The following is a 25,069-nucleotide window of genomic DNA, read 5'->3' as shown; positions in this document are numbered from 1 at the left end:
ACATGGGATGGATTGGGGGATATGTTGTAGTACATGAGATGGATGGGGGATATGCTGTGGTATATGGGATGGATGGGGGATATGCTGTGGTACATGAGATAGATGGGGGATATGCTGTGGTACATGAGAAAGACTTTGAAGATAGTTGGGCTACATTCTGTACAACAGATACCCACTGGCGTGTTTCGTGTATGTGTATTCTCTCAGCCATGACAGAGAGTAGCTGACAGCACAGAGATGTTCAGTTCCAAATCAACAATCATCTTGTTTCGGAGGATGCACCGTACCATGTAGCGATAATGAGGCTAACGTTATAGAGGTCAGGCAGTCCAGTATCACGACCGCATCAGACCACATCCGGGATTTAAATATATGCGGTTATACCACAGTGGAGGGCAAGGGAGTATTGGGGAGGAAGGGGGGGGGGGGGGGGGGGGGGGTAATGCATGCTGTGATCTTAAGAATGTTAGTTAGCGATGAAGGTTATTGCTTATCGTTGTCGTGTTACAATGTTGAAATCACCAACTAAATGTCTTAGTTATAGCACGGATCTATACAAGTCCGTGGTTATAGTGTTGTCATTCATTTTCATTTCTATACGCGACCATCCATAACAGTTAAAAATGCATAAATGTTAAGGACGATTCGTAAAGGGGTATGTGTCTATGAGGGAGGTGTGTTTGAGTGTCCGTGCCTGGATGTGTGTCCGGCCTGTCCTCATTTCGCCTACACCCTTATAAAAACAAATTTAAAGCTGACTGCACATAAGTCAAGTGCTGTGTTACCTCTAAAATAATGAACTGACCCAAAAGAAGGTTAAACCTGAGATGGACAATGCCCATTCATATAATAGGGGTGAGGCAATTAAGCATTTGAATTATTGTAGGCGATATGAGGCGTAGGAGAAATGAGGGCAAGCCGTGCGTCCCTGTCTGTATGGATGTGTGTATGTACTCTACACTGTGCAATTGTGTATCTGAAATTCAAGAGGTGTCAGTGAGTGCGTTTTAGCAATATTCCAGCCATATCACGGCGGGGAAAACCAGAAATGAGCCTCACACATTGTACCCATGTGGGGAATCGAACCCGGGTCTTCAGCGTGACGAGCGAACGCTTAACCACTAGGCTACCCCGCCGCCCCTTGTCATGTTGTGGATTTAAACTCCCCACTCGAGAAGGAAGATGGGTAGGGCCGAGGGGTCATGACAGAGAATGTAAGCCCGGCGAGGAAGGAAGAAGGGTAGGGCCGAGGGCCCGACCCCATTTCCCGACTGCCCGGGCTTACATATCCTATTTCTGAACCTTCTAAATGCAAGAAATACCAGGAAAAATAAGATAACGTCGACACACCTTATAGTGAAACAATACAGTGTATCACGGTTTAAAAGGAATTCGCTCAAAGCTGCGAGAGAAAAAACACGTGCAGCCTAGATTTGATGGAATCATGACTTGATAATCTGAACAAATTCTCATCACCTGCCCCAGTAGCTCAGTGGGAAAACAGTGGTTTACAAAACTTATTACGGTGTGTGAGGTTGCAGGTCCGATTCACGTCATGGAATCTCTTAAATCAAATTTCTGACTTTTAACCGATCACCAAACACAATTGTGTTCACATCAAGAGGCAAATTTATAAAACGTTAAATTTCACGGAAAGCCCGCTTACCCGGGCATTCTGAGGGAATAACTCCTTTACGGGTTTACTCGAGAAAAGTCGAACCTATTTATATAACAGAGTGACATTCTTCGAGGTTTATAATGAATGTGCACATATATAGTCCATCGGCGCATAACAGTTACGCCTGCATACGCCTGCATACGCCTGTGTTTGTGTGTGCGCATGTCCGTGCCTATAATATCCATAGGAATATACTATATTTATGCATCAGCTTGTGAATATGCATATTCCTGAGAAATGTCTTGTTACTTTGAATCCTATATTCCTCAGATTAGTTTTCTATCCTTGACAGCATCATACCAGTTCACGTGTGTTTCACCAAAGTTGTAAACGTCTAAGACCTGCATCACCGTATTAAGCTGACATGCCGTGATGTAACTGGAATATTGTTAACAGCGACGTTAAACCCAACTCACCCACTAATCCTCTGTCCCTCTCATACGGTGGCCCATAAGGGACATGGAGTCTGTTTTTCAATATTTTGATATTTCACTTCTTTTGATCGTAACCTTTTGCAAATTAACGCACTTTGTCATACAAATATGTGATAAATCATGTATAACAACCGAAAAACATGGAAATGTACTTTCAAGTAGCTATTGAATTACTGAAATGTGAAGCGAAAATGTGAAAAACTGAAATGAAAATGTAAAAAAAACCCCGAAAATGTCAAAAACAAAAGCGAAAAGGTCAAAAACTAAAATGAAAATACAGAAAATTATTTCCCCCGCGGTGATAATATGCCCACCGCGGTGAAAACTATTTTTGACATTTTTGTTTTTGTTTTTGACATTTTCATTTTAGTTTTTGACCTTTTCGTTTTTGTTTTGGGCATTTTCATTTTAGTTTTTAACATTTTCGCTTCACAATTCAGCGATTCAGTATCTTCTTTATACGTGATTTATCACATATTTGTATGACAAATCGTGTTAATTTGCAAAAGGTTACGATAACAGTAAGTGAAATATCAAAATATTGAAAAACAGACTCCATGTCCCTTATGCGCCACCGTACTTTCAGAATATTCTTCTTTAGTGCATATTAATCAAATGTTAAAATCAGTAAAACGGTTCCTGACAATCTACCACAGCAAATCGTTCTGGATTAAGTGATGAATGCCAACCTAGACCCTACACTTCCACAAGTTCGGACCTTCCATCTAGGAAATAGCAGCAAGCAAAGTTACCAACAAAAAGAGCTTTGAGCAAATTCTGTACGCATGCCCCCAGTGGCGGTGAAAGCTCTGGTTTCTATGCCAGTGTGCCCTTCTACGCTTGTCCAATCCCTCGAAGGGGAGCATTCCGGAATCTAATCATTTCTTAGCACCGGCGTCCTTTCTGGCTCAAAAATCACCGCCCACCCCCACCCCTCCCTCGCCCCCCCACCCCACCCCCACCCCCACCCCTCCCTCGCCGATCTCCCAGCCCCCGACTATATCCCGGCAGTGCCTCTGTTATCACGTTGTGTTCGACCCTCTATGGTTACCACCGCCAGCGCCCAGAACTACTCTGTCAGCCTAATCGATGTAGACAGAATTCAAGACTTTGGCGTTCCAATTAGGATGCTATTTTCATCATGACTTACAATTCCAATGGCACTCCAAAGCTTGGACCATTTGTACAAAAGCTTTCAGACTTAAATATATGTCAGGCCGAAAAGGACTGAACCACAACTGGATCCTATGAAATGTAAAGAGGGACTCGTATGAGCTTCTTCATGTAGAATATCGAATTCCAATGTTATAAATTCCGACTAATGTTTGTCTGGATTCCAACAAGCGATGACCAGTCTCCCCAAGTCTTTAGTTAGTCTAAGGCCGTCCAGTACATGCTCCGACAGAACATTTCTCTCAGAACAGGCTCTGCCCTGTCTGAGACAAGAGCAATGGACATTCTTCACTGTGTAAAGACAAAAACAGCGGACGCTCTTCAACACGTGAAGACAAGAGCAACTGATGCTCTTCTCGAATCTCTTTATAAAGGTAAGGGCTAAGTCCATGGTTTCAGTTCATTAAAAACTTAAAAGAAAGGGGCTGTAAAATAGTAATCATTATTTCGTGGAAAGAATTTAAAACCAGATCGAGATTACAGGCTAGCGATTTTAACACATCAATGCTCACAGTGCTCTGTACCTAATTATGCAATGGTATGGGCAAAACGCCATCATATCAAATCTCTTTCAACATTTCCACGAATCAAGTCATGAATTTCAATTCGGTCCTATCGGTGATAGTTCTTGATTACTATAATTACCATTAACCGTGTTTTGCTACGTTCAAGGTCTTATAGCAATCAACGCATGGTTTGATGTTCAATTTTGTAGATAGGTGGTGATTACATCTTACAAGTGGAATGTTTGTACATGCAGTTAGACAGCACCAGGTATTCTGCATTAGCATATTGCACGTGTTGATCTTTAATTCCCCACCGCGAAACTTGTTTTTGCCTTCTGATAATTAAGTTCGCTCGCCACGCCGAAGGCCCGGGTTCGATTCCCCACATGGGTACAATGTACTATCCCCCGCCGTAACATTGCTGGAATATTACTAAGAGGGCGTAAAACCATACTCACTCACTCTGATAATTAAGGTGTTAAAAATGTGCTAAGAGACATAAATCGATTGATCGAACTTGTCTCAAAGCATTTCATACAGTGTAACGCATAGTCAAGCTCAATATATTTGGTAATTGACGAGTCTAATCAGGAAGTCATTCAAACAGTTCCTACTTCCACTGGTGTCCAATAAACGCAATACTGAAATGCCCTATAGCATTGATTTGTGTCTCAATATCTTTATCTTTCCTCGTAGTTCCGCCGATCTTGTTCGGTGCGTTTATTGGAGGAACTCGACTCTACCTGTAACGCCCTAACAGGTAGTTATAATTCCCGGTTTTCAATATGCCATATTCTGATCGATGTCTGAAACGCCAGTAGCACAGTGTGTGTTCCTTTATGACTGATCACCAAACTGGGTTTGATTTCCAATACACTAACGCCGATAGAACACATGTAGATATCAAACAAAATACCCGTTGAAGTTGTGGTGAGTGAGTGAGTTGGGTTTAACGCCACTTTGAATAGTATTTCAGTTATATCACGGAGTGTCAGCTTGATGTGGGAGGAAAGCCGGAATTTAAGTGATGCAGGTCTCAGACGTTTACCACTTTGGTGAAACCCTTGAGAGAGAGGATATTTCGATAAAGCTAAATTTCGTAATAATCTCACTAAACAGTATACGTGGGCCGACCCGAATTGCGTCATTTTGTCGAATGTTGCATTATCAATTCTTTGTCAGCGCCCCAAGACTAAACAACGTCAAGTCAAATACACAAGACTTGATTTCAAATGTACTATTCACTGTATAGTATTTCTATAGTTTAGAAATGTGAGAAATCGCTCTGTATCACCCATTTGTACCAAGGTGCATATTCCCTGCTCAAGCCATTCCTTCTCACGAGTTACGAAGTGCAGTGTCAAGCCTATAAATAGATTGGGGATTTTATTTCGGTTTGAACGGTCAGGTGCGTGGCGATTCAGAGTTACCTCCCTTTGGTATAGTCGATCAGCTGAGGCCATTTTGGAAGGGACGGAAAGAAAAACGAGTCTCAATTTCAGGTGAATATTTTCCGTGATTGTGTTTATGTTGAGTTTAGAAGTCGTAGACAATGTTTTCACGATAGAGTAATATCCCATCACGATATTACTGTCTATAATGTTACAGAAGTGGGTAAATTCGCCCACGAAGGGGAATGAAGCCCGATGTCAGAATATATGAATATTGATAAAAATCGGCCTAACAATTTTACAGCCAGCCTTGTGTCGTGGTAGACACACCTGACTGCCATCACGTCGTCTCTCTCCCAAATCGGCTTAGGCTAGAGGTCACGTTTTTGTTGTATTTATAACAAATTCAGAAGTATTCATATGAAGTTGTAAATGAAATATTCCGAGGGTTATCTGATTATGTAGCAGATCTGTGTTCATACATGTCACATGAAATGCTCGCTTTCTTCAAATGTAAATTTGAATTTGTTGAGTTGATGTCATTAGGTTCATTTGGAATTTCTATGAATATTTATAAAAAGAACAATGGTCGTTTTCCATGAACATGTTTAAATAATTTATTTCCTCCAGTACAAAAGATACAACATGTAGATTGAATGTACACTTCTTGTTAAGACCCACATAAAGATCTGGGTTAGAATAGGTCTTCAGCAACCCATGCTTGTTGTATGAGGAAACTAATGGGATCGGGTGGTCTTTCTCGGTGACTTGTCGATGCATGTCATTGCATCTCAATTGCGTACGTCAATGCTCTTGATATCAATGAATGGATTGCATGGTCCAGATTTAATTATTTACATACAACTGTCATGTAGCTGGAATGTTTGCTGAGTGCGGCATTAAGCAACAAACTATAGCTTGTAAAGAAGACCGACGACAATGTACCTGTGAAAACATTACTGAGCCTGACATGAGCATTGTCAGTGACGATGCAGGATGGTTGAACATGTTGAAGTGCTATTTACAAAATATCTTGCTTTGAATGGGATTTATCTAGGATTCTCAACTAAGTGCCCTTGGCAGCCATATTTGGAAAAAGTGTGACAGTTCTTATTGTCCTTATCATATTTTTCCATCACCATGATCACATGAACATTGCATTCAAAACAATAATGTTAAACTAAGCATTAGAGCCTCTTCCTCTGCTATCACTTGTCAGTGTAAACTACAAGTCACCGCTACAAAGCCATAACATTAGTCAGGTTAGCTGTGACTGTCGTCATGATAATAACAGAAATTTGGAAATGTTTAATTTGGGATTGTTTTACATTTGGGGACGATTATTGGCCCCTGCACAGGTCATGGTAAACCTGATTAACACTTGATATATTTTGTCAGGCTGTGATTGTGCTGATGATCCAATGCATGTCCTGTTTATGTATCGAATCACCGAAACAATGCTACATTAGACTTCAGCACGTGACAAAGCATATGGTACCTTAGCTAAGCACAAAACTGTCAGTCAATATAAGGAAGATAAGTGTGGCAAAGTGAAAATATTGGCCATTAGACATGTGTAAGCTAAAGTTTCCCAAAATATCCTTGTCCACTACGACATTGTACGAGGATCAAGACTAGCATTGTCCGGCAGTTATAAGTTGAGATAGTTCATTTTCAGTAGATGTTATTGTCATTGAAAAGACTGACTATTGAAGATCTGGGGTAGAATTGGTCTTCAGCTACCCATGTTTGTCGTAAGAGGCGACTAACAGGATCGGGTGGTCAGACTCGCTGACTTGGCTGATGCATGTCATCTTATCCCAATTGTGTGGGTCGATGCTCATGATGTTAATCACTGCATTGTCTGGTCAAGACTCGCAGAACATGCATAACACAAATATTCCTCGATGGTACTCCCTTTTGGGTGTGATGCTCAGAAATGACAGGGTGTATTGCATATACACAGCAATGCAATGGGATAGTTTTTATTATTTACATTTGGAACTGCTGGTTTAATTTATTTTTTGAGATATAGAAATAGGATGTGTTGTTCTGAATGCTTTGATGACTTGTACCGAGAATAAGAAAGCCTCAGCTCTGTTTGGCTGATTCAAAAATTCTATTGAATCTGATGTCAGAGAGGTGTTGTGTCAGTAAAAGATCTAATTTGAATGAGATTGTCATGTTAATGCAGTTAATAGTGTTTATCATCTGACAGTGGGTTCCTGGGTTGTCACAAGGAATGTGATGATACTGGTGATGATAGTGATGATGATGTGTGACACATGTAAGCTGGTTACTTTGTAGTTTTCATCATCTACATGGTCATTCAATAACCAGGGGCTCGTTCCACAAAGCAATCAAAATGCCACGACTATGGTCAGGTTATGATGAATCTTAGCGCTGAGATGGCTTTGTGAAATGGTTGATTGTTGAATAAGCTAGTGTGTGTCCTACTTCTAACTGCTTGTGAAGTAGTTGCCTAGAGCGATGGCAGTAGGTGACAATGACACAAAACAGTTATGTTGTTGAATATTGCAGAGTTTTATGCGGGCCCTCTCCATGGCAACGCTGTTTGTGAAACAAGTGTCATGTGGTGACAAATTTTGCATGCTTCAGTAATATTGTTCAAAGATCTCTCCTCAGGCATATAATGCAGGTATGGCTGTCAGTGTATTTGTTTGGCTGTCATCCTGTTTCTTTGAATAACTTTGAAACTTCAAATATCATGAGTGATTCCCTTTGGAAAATTAAACAAGTGCGATGGAAGTGCTGTTTGATTTTGTGAATGGAAGAATTATATTGATGATGAACAGTGGTGTAACGATTTTGAAATCTGTTTGACATGGTCATGTAACTGTTTCATGTGATTTTAACGTTTTATTTGGTTGATTGTGTATCATTGTACCATGGTTAGAGAAAGGATAACATTTCAGTCACTGCATTAAGACACACACTTTGTTTTTGAGAAAGGAGGAGCTGAATGCCATAAAACTTTGAGGACACCCAGCCTACCCGGAAACAATTTTGATGTTGTTGTGCAACCTTAGGTTTAATTATTTTTCTTTCTGGTACTAAAAGAGCCAACTCGCCAAAGAATACCAGGTGGTCTGTCCCTAAAGTGATCAATGTCTAGATCCTTCCTTCAGAGCTCCAGATAAGCTTTTGGTGTTGTGGGTATTTTACCCATGCATTTTAAAATTCATTGGGTATCAGTAATTCTAACTGCTTATTCAAATTTCTGTTACCCACTAGTTTTTACACATGTGGGTATTTAAGTTAAATATTTAAAAACACTATTCATCTAGTCCCTGCAAACTGGTGTCGTGTGGGTTCGAGAGCTTTATAGGACTCAAGAATACCACGATACTTCCACAAGAAAGTGTGATGGCAAATGATCATGATGTAACTGTCATCGTGGAGTTTGGCAAGGTTGACGGAATGCCCCTTTATAATTTCAAAATAAGTTGCTGATTTGCTAATCAAATACGCAGGATTACTTCACAATATTTTGATGATACGCACAAGTTTTATTTTTGTAGCGTATCTGTAATATTCGTTGCGTATTTGATACGCTTGGATTTTATTTTACTGTGTATTTCTGCATTTCTGATGCGTATTTCACGCAGATATGCAGCTTATCTGGAGCTCTGTTCCTTGGGCTTTCCGGGACATGAAGCCGACACACTGGGAGACAACTGAAACACTGTTTCAAGAGGCCCTTAGACCACACTCTCACTGTATCCATGTTAAATTGTGGCTTGGTATCTCATTGAGCTGGCATTATCATATATTATCATGATTATAAAACTGTCAGGAGCCAAGCCGAGTAAAAGCAACCATACACACACATGCTTATTGCTATATAATGTAAATCTGGATGCGTCTCCAAATTAATACGAGTGCTGACCCCTTGCCAAAAATGCGACTCAAAATCATTGCGACTCTCCCCCCCCCCCCCCCCCCCCCCCCCAGTATCCTTACCTTAATCCAGTCATACAGCAAATAGTACTGCTTATTAGCACTGAGTATTTTCCTAAAACAACACGCACAACAATAACTCACCGGATGCCCATTGTGTAATTCCTATTCTTTAATAGACATTGTTATATACTTGTTACAACTGCTGCTCAATAAACCATGTTTGTGTATCATATTCAAGTTGGTATTTCCGCTACCCAAAGTGTGCAGTGAGGCTGTCTTATTGTTGATTGTCATTTTGGATACAAAAATGCGAAGCTTTATTTATGCGAACAAAGACCATTTTGCATTTAATCCACGCCTGCGTTAATTTCAAGATTTACAGTAATTGTAAGTGCAATGATCTTAAACGCAACATTAAACCCCATTTCACCTCCCCTGTGTCTGTACTTTAGGGTTTCACCCAAGTTTCAACGCCTTCGTCCTTCATCCCCCTGGGGCTTTCTCACAGTACAATTTGTAGTGTGTAAGTATTTAAATGATCCAATACTTGGATTACTAAATACTGCTCTATCCAGATGCAAACATATACTTATGAAGAGACCTGTTCAATTAGATATTGCTGCCCAACTCTACCATGTCTACACAATAATAGATTTCATACATGAAGTCAGCCATCACAGATCACTATTCAGCACTGGCCATACAACATGTTCAATAGGCCAACTCAACCAGTGGACATTGGGAGTCAGGGTGCTCTATGGGTTTGTCGGCTGTGGTATTGATCTGGAATTGATGCTTGGTCAGTCTTGCCCAGGGTTGTTGACATAGCCCAAGTCATCCATTCTGTTGATCACAAGGTCTTCATAACTACAGGTGGGTCTCCCCTCTGTTAAGCTGAGGTATTGATCTGGAGTTGGTGCTTGGTCTGCCTAGCCCAGTGTTGTTGACAATCAGCAGGTGGATCTCCCGTCTATTGATCATAAGGTCTGCATGACTAAAAGTTGGCCTCCAGTCTGTTGATCATAAGGTCTACATGACTAAAAGTTGGTCTCCCGTCTGTTGATCATGAGGTCTGCGTGACTAAAAGTTGGTCTCCCGTCTGTTGATCATGAGGTCTGCGTGACTAAAAGTTGGTCTCCAGTCTGTTGATCATGAGGTCTGCGTGACTAAAAGTTGGTCTCCCGTCTGTTGATCATGAGGTCTGCGTGACTAAAAGTTGGCCTCCAGTCTGTTGATCATAAGGTCTGCATGACTAAAAGTTGGTCTCCCGTCTGTTGATCATGAGGTCTGCGTGACTAAAAGTTGGCCTCCAGTCTGTTGATCATAAGGTCTGCATGGCTAAAAGTTGGCCTCCAGTCTGTTGATCATAAGGTTGGCATGGCTAAAAGTTGGTCTCCCGTCTGTTGATCATGAGGTCTGCGTGACTTAAAGTTGGTCTCCCGTCTGTTGATCATAAGGACTGCATGGCTAAAAGTTGGTCTCCCGTCTGTTGATCATGAGGTCTGCGTGACTAAAAGTTGGTCTCCAGTCTGTTGATCATAAGGTCTGCATGACTAAAAGTTGGTCTCCCGTCTGTTGATCATGAGGTCTGCGTGACTAAAAGTTGGCCTCCAGTCTGTTGATCATAAGGTCTGCATGGCTAAAAGTTGGCCTCCAGTCTGTTGATCATAAGGTTGGCATGGCTAAAAGTTGGTCTCCCGTCTGTTGATCATGAGGTCTGCGTGACTTAAAGTTGGTCTCCCGTCTGTTGATCATAAGGACTGCATGGCTAAAAGTTGGTCTCCAGTCTGTTGATCATGAGGTCTGCGTGACTAAAAGTTGGTCTCCCGTCTGTTGATCATGAGGTCTGCATGACTAAAAGTTGGTCTCCTGTCTGTTGATCATGAGGTCTGCGTGACTAAAAGTTGATCTTCCGTCTGTTGAGCATAAGGTCTGCATGGCTAAAAGTTGGTCTCCAGTCTGTTGATCATAAGGTCTGCATGGCTAAAAGTTGGTCTCCTGTCTGTTGATCATGAGGTCTGCGTGACTAAAAGTTGGTCTCCCGTCTGTTGATCATAAGGTCGGCATGACTAAAAGTTGGTCTCCTGTCTGTTGATCATGAGGTCTGCGTGACTAAAAGTTGATCTTCCGTCTGTTGATCATATTGACTGCATGGCTAAAAGTTGGTCTCCAGTCTGTTGATCATAAGGACTGCATGGCTAAAAGTTGGTCTCCTGTCTGTTGATCATAAGGTCTGCATGACTAAAAGTTGGTCTCCCGTCTGTTGATCACAAGGCCTTGCTTTGCAAATCCTGCAATCTATCGAAATCTGCATGACAGTTTTCAAACTGGATTTTTATTTTGTTGCGTGATTGTGATTGGACTATGCACAGACTCGTTAGTCCCGCCAAATTGTAACTCCACAATACCATGAATACCGGCCTAGTTCGACAAGGGTTGAAACTGGACTTTTATAGTCAGTTAACTCACTTGCCTCAAGAAGATGCACAACAATAAGCATGGTAAGGTCTAGATACAACAACACAGTACAGTACATGACAATAAGATCCGTGAAGATTCCGGGGTAGAATAGGTCTTCAGCAACCCATGCTTGCCGTAAAAGGTGACTATGCTTGTCGTAAAAGGCGACTAACGGGATCGGGTGGTCAGGCTCCCTGACTTGGTTGATGCATGTCATCGATCCCAATTGCGCGGATCGATGCTCATGATATTAATCACTGGATTGTCTGGTCCAGACGCGATTATTTACACAGACCGCCGTCATATAGCTGGAATAATGCTGAGTGCGGCGTTAAACAACAAACCAATAACAACAACAACATGACAATAAGACACTTGGCATCTTACAGTTGGTTAACAAATTGGTTGAGGAAACATTTCCATCATGAAGGAAAATTAGCATTTATATCATTATTTTCGGGGGTTCGATCCCGGCCCGCGTCATACCAAAAGATGTTAAAAGATGGTACTTGTTACCCTGTCTGGTGCTCGGCATTAAGGGGCTAAAACAAGGACTGGTCAGCTCGGAGTTAGTATACTGTGTCTGAGTGGGGTATTTATGCTAAATTGCACTAGCCCAAAGCCAAAGTTGAGTAAAATGATGTCTGGTCTTGTAAACTCAGCTAATATTAGTCCATATTGCAGCAAGGAAATTTACCGAAAAATGACGTAAAGAGGCATGTTAGGGCTTGGAGATGCCAAATGATACCGGGTATAACACAGTTGTCTACATCATTAAGCTCCTTAACCGATCTTTAATAACTTTGAGAGTAATGCAGTTTAATCTCTGACCATTTGGCTTGTCAAAGAGCTCGGGTATCAACTTCTCATTTCCACAGGACCCATGAAGATCTGGAATAGAATAGGGCTTCAGCAACCCATGCTTGCAGTAAAAGGCGACCATGCTTGTCGTAACAGGCGCCGAACGGGGTCAGGTGGTCAGGCTCGCTGACTTGGTTGATGCATGTCATCGTATCCCCATTGTGTAGATCAAAGGTCATGTTAGTGATGGTGGTGCAGTTCATTCAAGTATTTGTAATACTCGTCCTTGTTAAATACTGGAGTCAAGCACTGTTATTATTGTCATATACTTCCTTCTACTTCACAGTGTGAACATGCCTAAGCTTTATATAAAAGGTCAATCCCTAATACTTGTGTTTCCATGGTAAACTATGTGACTTATCAATTCGGTTTTGACACTGATAAAAATGTATCTGTTACATTGGCAACTCATCACATAGAAAACTACAAAAAAAACTTTGTTTGTTACCATGGTTACCTGAAACACAAGTTAGTTTTGTTCTGACTTAAGACAGAACATGTAAGAAGGGGATGCTGGATCTACATGCTTAGGAAATGGGCCTATCTTTCGGAAATTGTTGTGAAAGGTATTTCAAGTATAAGGTCATACATAGATTTGATCAATTAAATGATAATTAGACCCATGAAGATCCAGGTTAGAATGGATCTTCAGCAACCCATGCTTGTCATAAGAAGCGACTAACAGGATCGGGTGGTCAGGCTCGCTGCCTTAGTTGATGCATGTCATCGTATCCAAATTGTGTGGATCGATGCTCATGATGTCAATCACTGGATTGTCTGGTCCAGACTGAATTATTTACATACCGCTGTCACGTAGCTGGAATATTGCTGAGTGCGGCGTCAAACAACAAACAAACAAACAATGTCTTCTCACAGGTTTCATCATTTGCACGTTTTGAACATATCACACCAATGAACATGCCAAACGTAGATCCACGGCTGAAAAAGGGTCAAAGTTGTTGATTTTAAAGGTTTTCACCCTTGTCAGAAATTGATTTGATCTTTTGGATAAAAATTGAAAATATCTCCATGGTTTTACTGTGATGAAAATATTGCATCTTATTACATACACATTTAGAAAGGACACATGTGTTGTGCTCTGTGCACGCTGTGAGGCCCATGGAGGACAATAGAGTTCGCCTCTGTTAGTCTTCAGATCTAGTTCAGTTGTAGAATGTCCGTCATTTCTGTTGACATTTCTATTCAGTGACCATACACTATCAATGTTCAGGTAGTCTGTTACAAAGTTCTCAAACACGATATCTGAGTACATCCCTGTGTATAATTATCATAAGGCTTCACAAATAATGTAAGTTCTATATATTGTTTGTGCAATGGTCACCCTGGGCCCTCCATTTTAAGGCCTGGGCCCCCTAAAACATGAAAAAAGATTGCTGAAAGTATCCAGGCATCATCAGCCAGATACTAGTAAGTCCCTGTTACTCATCGCCATGATCACACCTCCATGGGGATTGTGGGTTAGAACAGGTCCCGAATAACATCAACTGTTTCCCTGTGGGGATTGTTGGTTAGAACAGGTCCCCAGTAGCCTCAAGTGTTTCCCAGTGGAGATTCTAGGTTAGAACAGGTCCCCAGTAGCCTCAAGTGTCTCCCCCTCCGAGTGGATTCTAGGTTAGAACAGGTCCCCTGTAACCTCAAGTGTCTCCCCCTCCGAGTGGATTCTGGGTTAGAACAGGTCCCCTGTAACCTCAAGTGTCTCCCCCTCCGAGTGGATTCTAGGTTAGAACAGGTCCCCTGTAACCTCAAGTGTCTCCCCCTCCGAGTGGATTCTGGGTTAGAACAGGTCCCCAGTAACCTCAAGTGTCTCCCCCTCCGAGTGGATTCTAGGTTAGAACAGGTCCCCAGTAACCTCAAGTGTCTCCCCCTCTGAGTGGATTCTAGGTTAGAACAGGTCCCCAGTAACCTCAAGTGTCTCCCCCTCTGAGTGGATTCTAGGTTAGAACAGGTCCCCAGTAACCTCAAGTGTCTCCCCCTCCGAGTGGATTCTAGGTTAGAACAGGTCCCCAGTAACCTCAAGTGTCTCCCCCTCCGAGTGGATTCTAGGTTAGAACAGGTCCCCTGTAACCTCAAGTGTCTCCCCCTCTGAGTGGATTCTGGGTTAGAACAGGTCCCCTGTAACCTCAAGTGTCTCCCCCTCCGAGTGGATTCTGGGTTAGAACAGGTCCCCAGTAACCTCAAGTGTCTCCCCCTCCGAGTGGATTCTGGGTTAGAACAGGTCCCCTGTAACCTCAAGTGTCTCCCCCTCCGAGTGGATTCTAGGTTAGAACAGGTCCCCAGTAACCTCAAGTGTCTCCCCCTCTGAGTGGATTCTGGGTTAGAACAGGTCCCCAGTAACCTCAAGTGTCTCCCCCTCTGAGTGGATTCTAGGTTAGAACAGGTCCCCAGTAACCTCAAGTGTCTCCCCCTCTGAGTGGATTCTGGGTTAGAATAGGTCCCCAGCAGCCTATGCTTGTCTCCCGGTGGGGAATCTGGGTTAAAATAGGTCCCCAGCAGCCTATGCTTGTCTCCAAGTGGGGATTCTGGGTTAGAATAGGTCCCCAGCAACATATGCTTGTCTTCCCCCCAAGTGGATTCTGGGTTAGAATAGGTCCCCATCAACCTATGCTTGTCTTCCCCCCAAGTGGATTCTGGGTTAGAATAGGTCCCCAGCAACCTATGCTTGCTATAAGAGGTGACAACACAGATTGAGCGGTTTGTCTCCATTACCTGGTTGATTGCATGTCATCATTTTTATTGTTGCCTTCATCATGAAGATGTTGATGTGTTACATTTGTGTTACAGTGTACATGGTATAGTTTCCATGTCACAGATGTGAAACAACCTATACCTGTGTGGAAACAAAGGTGTGCCTGTTTGGGGAACAGATGTTCTTTTGATGGAGAAATACTATTTGAATGTTTGTATATTTTACCCTACATACACCATGGACACTGTACAAGGATATGTGTGCTGTTGATTGATGTTTGATATCAGTGCAAGGTAATATGTTTGGTATCCATTGTACACGTTACAGTGTGTTGGGTATTGGGACAGTGTAGTCCATGCTGGGAGTCTGTGAACAATAAGCGTGATAGTAGCATTGGTTGGGTTTCAAACTAATGATTATTCACTGTCAACATGTCGGTGATAACAATGTATTCGAATGTTCAACATTGGTGGTTTTTCATACTTTGTGCCATGATGGGACTGTCATGTTGTTAGGTTGTATATATACAAAATATAGGAATATCATTATGTGGCTTGTCTATATATCAATGTATTTGATATATACATCATATATAAATTAGAAATAGGGGGCTCTTATTAGAATATTACTTTGTCGAAAACAGAGTTTCCGTGGTTTATGCTGACAGCCTGAAATGTTTATGTACGACAGATATATTTTTCCAGAATTTAATTGCCCTTAATTAAGGGTGCATATAACACAGGAGTGCGTATTATACGCAAATAAATGAGTCTTGTGTACATTGATCCATCGGAAGGGGTGCTAATTGGGATTGTTCACGAGCCAATATATTAACAAATATAACCGTGGGCGCTTATTAGAGCGGGGCGCTTATTACGTCGAATACGGTAGATATATATAGTGAATATTGTGTACCATGATGCATCAACCATGCTGATCCCCCAATCCTGTTAGTCACCTCTTACAACAAGCACCTGTAAAGGTCCAGGTTAGAATAGGTCTTCAGCAACCCATGCTTGCTGTAAAAGGCGACTGTGCTTGTCGTAAGAGGCGACTAACAGGATCGGGTGGTCAGAATCGCTGACTTGGTTGATGCATGGATCGATGCTCATAATGTCAATCGCTGGTCCAGAAAATCTGGTCCAGACTTGATTATGTACAGACTGTCATCATATAGTTGTAATATTGCTGTGTACGGCGTTAAACAACAAACAAACAAATCTTTTGACTAGCATGGGCTGCTTAAGATCAAGTTTAACCTTGATCTTCACGCGTGTATGATATTGCTATGACTTGCTGCAAGTTTCATCAAGTTCACAACTAATTAAGTCCCCCCAAAACACCCAATTGAATGGGGCAGATGTGTATGGGGAAGGTGAAACATGATTAGGCCATATTGTGAGGACAGATATGCACATATGTATGTCAGATTATCCATGTGGCTGAGGCAGTTCCGTGTTTCACTTCCTGGCTCATGTTGGCCACACACCTACTCTCCATGGGAGGTGCTTTCTAACTCTGTAAAATATTTTCTACCTGTTCAACAGATGGACCACCTCATAGACACAGGTATTTTTCTCAGATTCAATACTAAGTCTCCCTGGACGGCATTTTTTTGGGAAAAATCATTATTTTATTAGAAATTCGGATTTTTTAAAGTTCTTATTTTTGTAAATTTCAGATGTATTTTAACCATGCTAACATTGTATTAGGAGATTACATTCAATGCAATAATTTAAAATTTAGCATTAAAACCTCTTACTCTATATTGGTCCGGGGGCACGGGTGGCCCAGTCATCTGTGGCGCTGCAACTTGCTGTGCAGAGTTGTGTCCCTTGGGCATGCCAGAAACCTATGATTGTGGGTTCGAATCCCGGTTTGCCCTGATTATGTTTCCAGGTTTGTCAGCACCATACCCATGCTCGTGGGTTTCACGGAAGTGGTAAACGTCTGAGACCTGTATCACTTTGGGCTTTCCTCCAACTTTAACCTGACACCACGTGATATAACTGGAATACTGTTCAACATGTTCAAAGTATCGTTAAACCCAACTCCCTCACTATATTGGCCCTGTTATCAGTGAAATACAGGTTACCTCTACACAGCCATAAGATTAGTGGTTAGTTGTTAGTTGTTACATGAATGGGGAAATTAATGATTCCAGTTTGGGAATTGTTAATGACATTTGCTGCAGACATAGGGCAAACCATTGACCTGTGAGCAGGTCTAGATAAACCCCTGCAACAGCTCACAGGTTTTGCCGAAATGTTACATTCTTGATCGGTTGATATTTCCCAATGATGCCAATTTGGTCAATGTTAGTTTACATGGTACAATTTTGTGCCGTTACCTAGACACCATGTACACAAATAAAAGTGAAAGTATTTGTTGTCGTATAACTGACATACTGCCTACAGGGGTTTGAATCAATAATTACTTGGGTGAAAACTATTGTATAATTTTAATATGCTTCTTTATTGTTGGTTTTATGGTTAGAGTGTCCAAAATGTCAGCTTTTCTAAGAAGACAAGGGGAGGTTATTTTGTTATGCAAAGAATCAACTTTTACCCATTGATTTTGTGAAAAATAAATGTCAAGTTAAGCAGTGTTGTTGATGAGATTTTTTAACACTAAGTAGCCACAAAACAATTTTGCATATGTGACCATGATACAAGGATAAAGGCCTTTGGTTTCTGCATGTTTCGTGTGTCTGTCTTTATTGCCTGATATGGCATCCAGTGGCTTAGGGCACCACAACCTCCTGGGCAGCATTTCATCTCAAATAAATTTACCCAAGTGAGATGTTTTGTTTTGTAAACATGGTAAATATTATATAAAATAACCAATAACTAAATCTTGATACAGAGCTTTGTATGTTGTTTTAGAAATACAAATAATGTGATATAAATAATAGATGATAATCATGACAATCATGTACTATTTGTTCATATTTTTCTGTTATTATGATGATTAAAGTTTCATGTATTGTGCACGGATGAAGGCATGTACAGCATCTCTGGGGTGGTGGGTAGCCTCGTGGTTAAAGCGGTCGCTCGTCACAATTAAGACCCGGGTTCGATTTCCCACATGGGTACTATGTGTGAAGCCCATTTCTGGTGTCCCCTGCCGTGATATTGCTGGAATATTGCTAACAGCAGTTTAAACCCATACTCATTTACTTACTTACAACATCTCCAGTGTAAGGTCTTGTGTTGTAAATGTGTACAAGACACTTGGTCGAGACGATAGTGGCGAATGTCTCCGAATATCAATATACATCGCAAGAATACATAAAATGTTTCGACTGCTTGTAAGAGAGCTACCATGGCTATAGCACAATCAATCTGGAAAATAATAAAAACATTTAAGCATGAGCCATTAGCAAGATCAGCCATGTGAGCCAAAACTTTAAGACTAATTATCATGATTATAAAATATTAATTTAAATTAAAATAGTCTTTATCATGTTTCTGCTGTTTCTGCTGCTGAATTATGTTTAATTGTGATCAGGATGTCTGCTTGAAATTGTGTTGGCCGACAATAATAGAGTTTTGTGTTCTCCCATCCTGAGATGGGGCCAGCTGTTGACTGGCAGCATATGTTCCCTGTCAGCCTAGTCGGATGTTTCAAGTCTCCCCAGTCCCACTCATGTTTACATTTAGCTCAGACACTTTCAGCATTTTACATTTTCGACTTCTTCTCTGAAATCGCTTCTGATGTTGATGGATTCAGGTTAAATTGTGTTTGGATGTTTGATGGTATTTGACCTTGGACGACACACCAACTGCGATCTGATATGTATCACGATACCTTGCTCACGATCTGATATGTATCACGATACTTGCATGTGTTCTTCTCTGTGGTGGGGCGGTCGGGTAGCCTTGTGGTTAAAGCATTCGCTCGTCACGCCGAATCGATCCGGGTTCGATCCCCGCCGTGATATTGCTGGAATATTGCTAAAAGCGGCGTGAAACCAAAGTCATTCACTTACTCACTCTCATTTGTGGTGCGTTAGCCATTGTTTTCACAGACAAATGGCCAAATACCTGGCACACTGACGATTTGCATTTGGCAGTGTCAAGTGTGGGGCAATGGATGAAAATATTCACCTTTTCATTACTAATTAGTGTTTGGTGTTACAGATAGTAACATGATTAAAGATAACATTAAAGGTTAAAATACATCTTTTTAATTTAGTGTGTGACTGTGATCGATTCTTGTATCGAGAAGTAAACAATCGCGATGCACTAATAGATCGGTATATTGTCCCTCTACTACTTGCTATAAGCATAATAAGGGGTTTGAGTTTGTTCAACATGTTCAAGGCATTAAAGTTTGAATTTCACTTTTCCCTGCCAGGTAGCCATCTTGGATTTTGGATCGGGGTGTGATTTTGTTATTGTTTTCGCCACTGCACCTACTGCAGACTGCAGTTCACAACTGGCTGCACAACCATGTGACAACAGGTAAACTGACTGCACCACATGCTAGGAAAAATGATAGGTGTATATATCAAAGATTGGTGATCTGGAATGTACACAAACAGGTTGTAAACGTTGAGCCTGTCACGAAATGAAAGAATCATTTTTACAATATTTTAATTTAGCAAGTGTTTTTTTTTTCTGTATGTTGAATATTTTACCGACTGCACTCACTTCACACTGCTTCTTAGCTTAGGCTGCACAAGATGATTTTTACCTGCCCCAGTGCATTCTACTTAATTGGAAATCTCACCCTGTGCATAATATGCACCCTGAGTCAGAAGGTGGGTAGGATGAAAACTGTATCTTCTTAAGTTGCAGCCACAGCTGAAACATGGCCAGGGTTAGAAATTGGCACTCGTCCTATAGTCTTTGCCAAACTGCCCAATAGTAAAGGTATCCTAAGGACTAGTAGAAATTAGCCATTTTTAAAGGTTTTGCTATATGTTAACATTATAAGGACTAATGGACTGAAACTGTTAGTTTCTACCGCCATGTTCTGCAGTTAGTCTTACTTACAAGGTTGATTGATGGTTGTTTACTCGGATATAACTGATACATCTTCCCAAGGCAGGGGAGTTAACTGACTATAAAAGTCCAGTTTCCACCCTTGCTGAACTAGGCCGGAATTCCGGCGTTACCTTTTGGCAGGACTAACGAATCTATGCATAGTCCAATCAAAAACACGTAACAAACTAGACATTCAGTTCATGAACAACATGGATTTCAACGTGCAGATATCGGTTGACTGCAGGATTTGCAAAGCATGTGTACCGTCAACTGGGCGTCGACAGATATTTGGCTGACAATTTCATGCTTGTAATCAAGTGATTTGATGCAATTCGCGGGGTAAGACCCGTTTTATCATGTTTACTACAATATAGATCTTGATTATCAATCAGATCATCTTGACTGGTCGCTGTCATTTTGCTTGAAGCAAATATAAGGGATATGAGAGACTGAATCTGATTGGTCAGTAGGAGGGACATAGAAGGGACATACTGTAAATCTGGAAATTAATGTGTCTCCAAATTAATACGACTGCTGACCCCTAGCCAAAAATGCGACTCAAAATCATTGCCAATCCCTCCACCCCATCTCCAGTGGAATGATACGTATCGTTACCTTAATCCAATCAAACAGCAAATAGCACCGCTTATTAGCGCTGAGTAGAGCACTTCCGTAAAAACAATAAACAGTGTTTTCTTAAAAACAACACACAGTTTATACGTTGACTCTGTTGAGTGTGATTAAGGAAGTTCAAAGGCACTAAAATAATTGAACCAACAACCGAGTTCACTGATTGGTATGAGGAGAAGGTGTGAACAAACTTGACACGAGTGGGTAGAACTCTTAACCCCAGCAGTGATAACTCTCCGGATGCCCATTGTGTAATTCCTGTTCTTTGAATTACATTGTTACATACTTCTTACAATTGCTGCTCAATAAACAGTGTTTGTGTTTATATTCAAATTGGTATTTCCACTATCCAAAGTGTGCAGCGAAGCCGTTTTATTTTTGATAGTCATTTGGAGACATAAATGCGAAGTTAATTAATGCGAGCAAAGACCACTCGCATTTTTCACATTTAATTCATGCTCGCATTAATTTCAAGATATACAGTAACTCATGATAGATACTTTGGCGTTGTGATCGAGCCTGGAAATTCCAACCTAGTTTCACAAGTTGGAAACTGGACTTTTACAGTCAGTTAACTCCCTTGCCTCGGGAAGATGTGATTGATACCTCTGCCTGAAGGTCTGACCCTCCATAGAACCTGACAGGAGCTCATGCCAGGTTGGGGACCTCGTCAAGAAAAAGGAGTCATTGACCCTACACAATCCAGCTATTATAAGAGTGATCACCTGAGATCTTTTTTTATTTGTGTGCCCTGTTCCTTACAATTGTATGAGCTTCATTAGACGAGTGGTCCCATATTGGGCTCAGTAGCATCTCTCAGCTGCCAGGACCAGCCTCATGTTGATTCCAATCAAAGATTTACCTTGATTGTGATCTGTGGCCAGGCAGCACCATTCTCCTACCATGGGTCATGCATGTGTGGATACCTTAGAATCGGAGGAAATGTTCTTTTGACACTTTTGAAATTTGGGGCAGCTGTGTTTTTTAGATTTGCTGCAGGAGCGGTCGGGTAGCCTAGTGGTTAAAGCGTTCGCTCGTCACGCCGAAGACCCGGGTTTGATTCCAGACATGGGTACAATGTGTGAAGCCCATTTCTGGTGTCCCCGCCGTGATATTGCTGGAATATTGCTTAAAGCGGCGTAAAACCACACTCACTCACTCACTCACTCACTCACTCACTCACTCACTCACTCACTCACTCACTAGATTCGCTGCAGTAGTATTTGAATCTTGAGACCTCCAACAGGATGTCAAGGATGCCTTCACACGCATGCTAAAGTTTGAACACGGACATGAAATTTCCCTAGCCTTCTTGATGTGCAAAAGTTTAATAATATATGTGTTTGTTTCAGGTACTGTAAGGAGTGCTCCCAGCAGTTGTGTTAATGTGGCTGTGTGCGGGCCAGTATGCCAGAACACTTGATGGAGAGCAACACGATGAGGCCGGTCCAGCTAGAGCCGTTTGACCATCAGGTCGGCGGCCATCACTCCATGTTACGCTTCAATGAGGACACGCTATGCAAGCCCCTCATTCCCCGGGAACAACTCTTCTATGAAACGCTGCCCGAGGAACTGAAGGAGTTCACACCACAGTATAGAGGTGAGAGGGGAACTAAAGCAGGGCAAATGTGGTAGGCACAACTGGCAGTGTGGGGAAGAATGGGTTCCAAGCACCCAATGCTTGTTGTGTGGGGGTTCTGGGGCAGAATGGGTTCCGAGCACCCAATGCTTGTCGTGTGCTGGTTCTGGGGTAGAATGGGTTCCGAGCACCCAATGCTTGTCATGTGCTGGTTCTGGGGTAGAATGGGTTCCGAGCACCCAATGCTTGTCATGTGCTGGTTCTGGGGTAGAATGGGTTCCCAGCACCCAATGCTTGTCATGTGCTGGTGTTTCTAGGGAAGAATGGGTTCCAAGCACCCAATGCTTGTTGTGTGGGGGTTCTGGGGCAGAATGGGTTCCGAGCACCCAATGCTTGTCGTGTGCTGGTTCTGGGGTAGAATGGGTTCCGAGCACCCAATGCTTGTCATGTGCTGGTTCTGGGGAAGAATGGGTTCCGAGCACCCAATGCTTGTCATGTGCTGGTTCTGGGGTAGAATGGGTTCCCAGCACCCAATGCTTGTCATGTGCTGGTTCTGGGGTAGAATGGGTTCCCAGCACCCAATGCTTGTTATGTGGGGGATCTGGGGCAGAATGGGTTCCGAGCACCCAATGCTTGTCATGTGCTGGTGTTTCTAGGGAAGAATGGGTTCCCAGCACCCAGTGCTTGTCGTGTGCAGGTCCTGGGGCAGAATAGGTTCCCAGCACCCAGTGCTTGTCATGTGCTTGTGTTTCTAGGGAAGAATGGGTTCCCAGCACCTAGTGCTTGTCATGTGCTGGTGTTTCTAGGGAAGAATGGGTTCCCAGCACCCAGTGCTTGTCGTGTGCAGGTCCTGGGGCAGAATAGGTTCCAGCACCCAGTGCTTGTCATGTGCTTGTGTTTCTAGGGAAGAATGGGTTCCCAGCACCTAGTGCTTGTCATGTGCTGGTGTTTCTAGGGAAGAATGGGTTCCAAGCACCCAATGCTTGTTGTGTGGGGGTTCTGGGGCAGAATGGGTTCCGAGCACCCAATGCTTGTCGTGTGCTGGTTCTGGGGTAGAATGGGTTCCCAGCACCCAATGCTTGTCATGTGCTGGTTCTGGGGTAGAATGGGTTCCCAGCACCCAGTGCTTGTCATGTGCTTGTGTTTCTAGGGAAGAATGGGATCCCAGCACCCAGTGCTTGTCGTGTGCAGGTCCTGGGGCAGAATAGGTTCCCAGCACCCAGTGCTTGTCATGTGCTTGTGTTTCTAGGGAAGAATGGGTTCCCAGCACCCAGTGCTTGTCGTGTGCAGGTCCTGGGGCAGAATAGGTTCCCAGCACCCAGTGCTTGTCATGTGCTTGTGTTTCTAGGGAAGAATGGGTTCCCAGCACCCAGTGCTTGTTGTGTGAGGGTCCTGGGAAAGAATGGGTTCCAAGCACCCAGTGCTTGTCGTGTGGGGATGTTTTTAAGGCAGAATGGGTTCACAGCACCCAAGGCTTGTCGTGTGGGGATCTTCTCATGGAATACTGTGGCAAAATAGGTCTTCAATGCCACATGCTTGTTTCCCCATGGAATACTGTGGCATTTTAAACCTAGTGCTTGAAAGCCTTGTTTCAAATCCTGATGTCATGTTTTGAAACAAGCATCTCCAATCCCAGGTTTTGAAATGATCCTTGTAAACCCTCATGTAGGTTACATGGATAAGTCATGTCAACCGGATGTATTGACACCAGTAAATTATTTCGTCAACAACGTCAAGGTGTTCAGACATGGAGTTCAGAAAAGAAAATTATTTTAGTGTATTTGTGAAAAAGGTTAGGTGAGCAAATTAGTAGCGTACTGGCAGTAGTTCACAGTAGGAATTCCCAGTGCAGCTGCGTCTCCCAGCTTGATGACACGGTGGGGAGTCGGACTGATAAACTGTTCAAAGCACATGTTCTGAAGACTTGGGCAAGTTGCCCAGAAAACACAAGCTTGGGTGTTGCTTTGCAGTTAATTAGTTTCTTTATGAAGAGTACCACTCCCTATGAATACTGCGTATTGAATATCATTAATTGTGCTATTAACATGATTAATGTCATTGTTAGGCGTGCTGTTCGTTTAAGGTGCTACAATCTGACCATGGTGGAAATATTTTCAGGGAGTGTGTTCTAGAGCAGATACCAGGTGTCTTTCTGGGCTCTCATTGTGGCTACCTCGAACAGGGTCACCAAATGAAATGTTTGAAAGGGAGAGAGAATAAACATGTTCAAATTTAACGTCACTTCTGTATTATTTCAGCCATATAGCGACAAAAACAAGTTCATATATATATATATATACACACACACACACACACTACACCCCCACACCCCCACTGAAACATATTTTGGCTTGACAATATTATTTAGAACTGTTTGAAGTAAGAGGACACATATATGTTGCTGATGATGCGCTGTGATATTACAAGCAGTTGTTACCGTGGTTACAGTGGCAGAATGTCATGACTATTATCAAGGTTTATCAGTTGTGTAATTGGTTTATTCATTCGACCCACTGAGGGCAACAGACACACTCTGAAAATATAACATAAAACTGGTGCAGTAATGACTTTTTTGTCAGGGTGATTAGAAAGATCAAAATCATACAAACCCTATGTAGTAAGAAATGTCTCACTTCTTTAATCCTATTAATAATCATGATAAAAGATAATGTATTGAATGTAGGCTGTGACCACTACAGTCCTCTTATTCTGATATTCAGAGAACAAAACCTTGC

The 25,069-nt window shown here is 42.2% G+C and overlaps 1 protein-coding gene across 7 annotated transcripts in view; it reads left to right on the top strand.

Moving 5' to 3' along the window:
- The window catches only part of LOC124133262 (inositol hexakisphosphate kinase 1-like), a 63,176-nt gene that overhangs the window by 20,346 nt on the left and 17,761 nt on the right, over positions 1-25,069 (top strand). For 3 of the 7 annotated variants that reach the window (XR_007222360.1, XR_006860902.2, XM_046497609.2), the window contains exons 1-2: positions 5,175-5,293; positions 22,108-22,355. Coding sequence is in view for 5 of the 7 variants with exons in the window: in XM_046497609.2 (XP_046353565.1) it covers positions 22,163-22,355 (193 nt within the window). In the remaining 2 variants the exon portion in view is untranslated. Of the gene's footprint in view, positions 1-5,174; positions 5,294-19,493; positions 19,601-22,107; positions 22,356-25,069 lie in introns of those variants that run through there. The other 4 variants (XM_046497612.2, XM_046497610.2, XM_046497613.2 and 1 more) reach the window with 2 other exon arrangements.

Source organism: Haliotis rufescens, unplaced genomic scaffold, assembly GCF_023055435.1.
Source record: "Haliotis rufescens isolate VD_foot unplaced genomic scaffold, xgHalRufe1.0.p SCAF_2, whole genome shotgun sequence".
NCBI lineage: Eukaryota > Metazoa > Mollusca > Gastropoda > Lepetellida > Haliotidae > Haliotis > Haliotis rufescens.
This window is presented reverse-complemented; position numbering and strand designations above follow the sequence as displayed.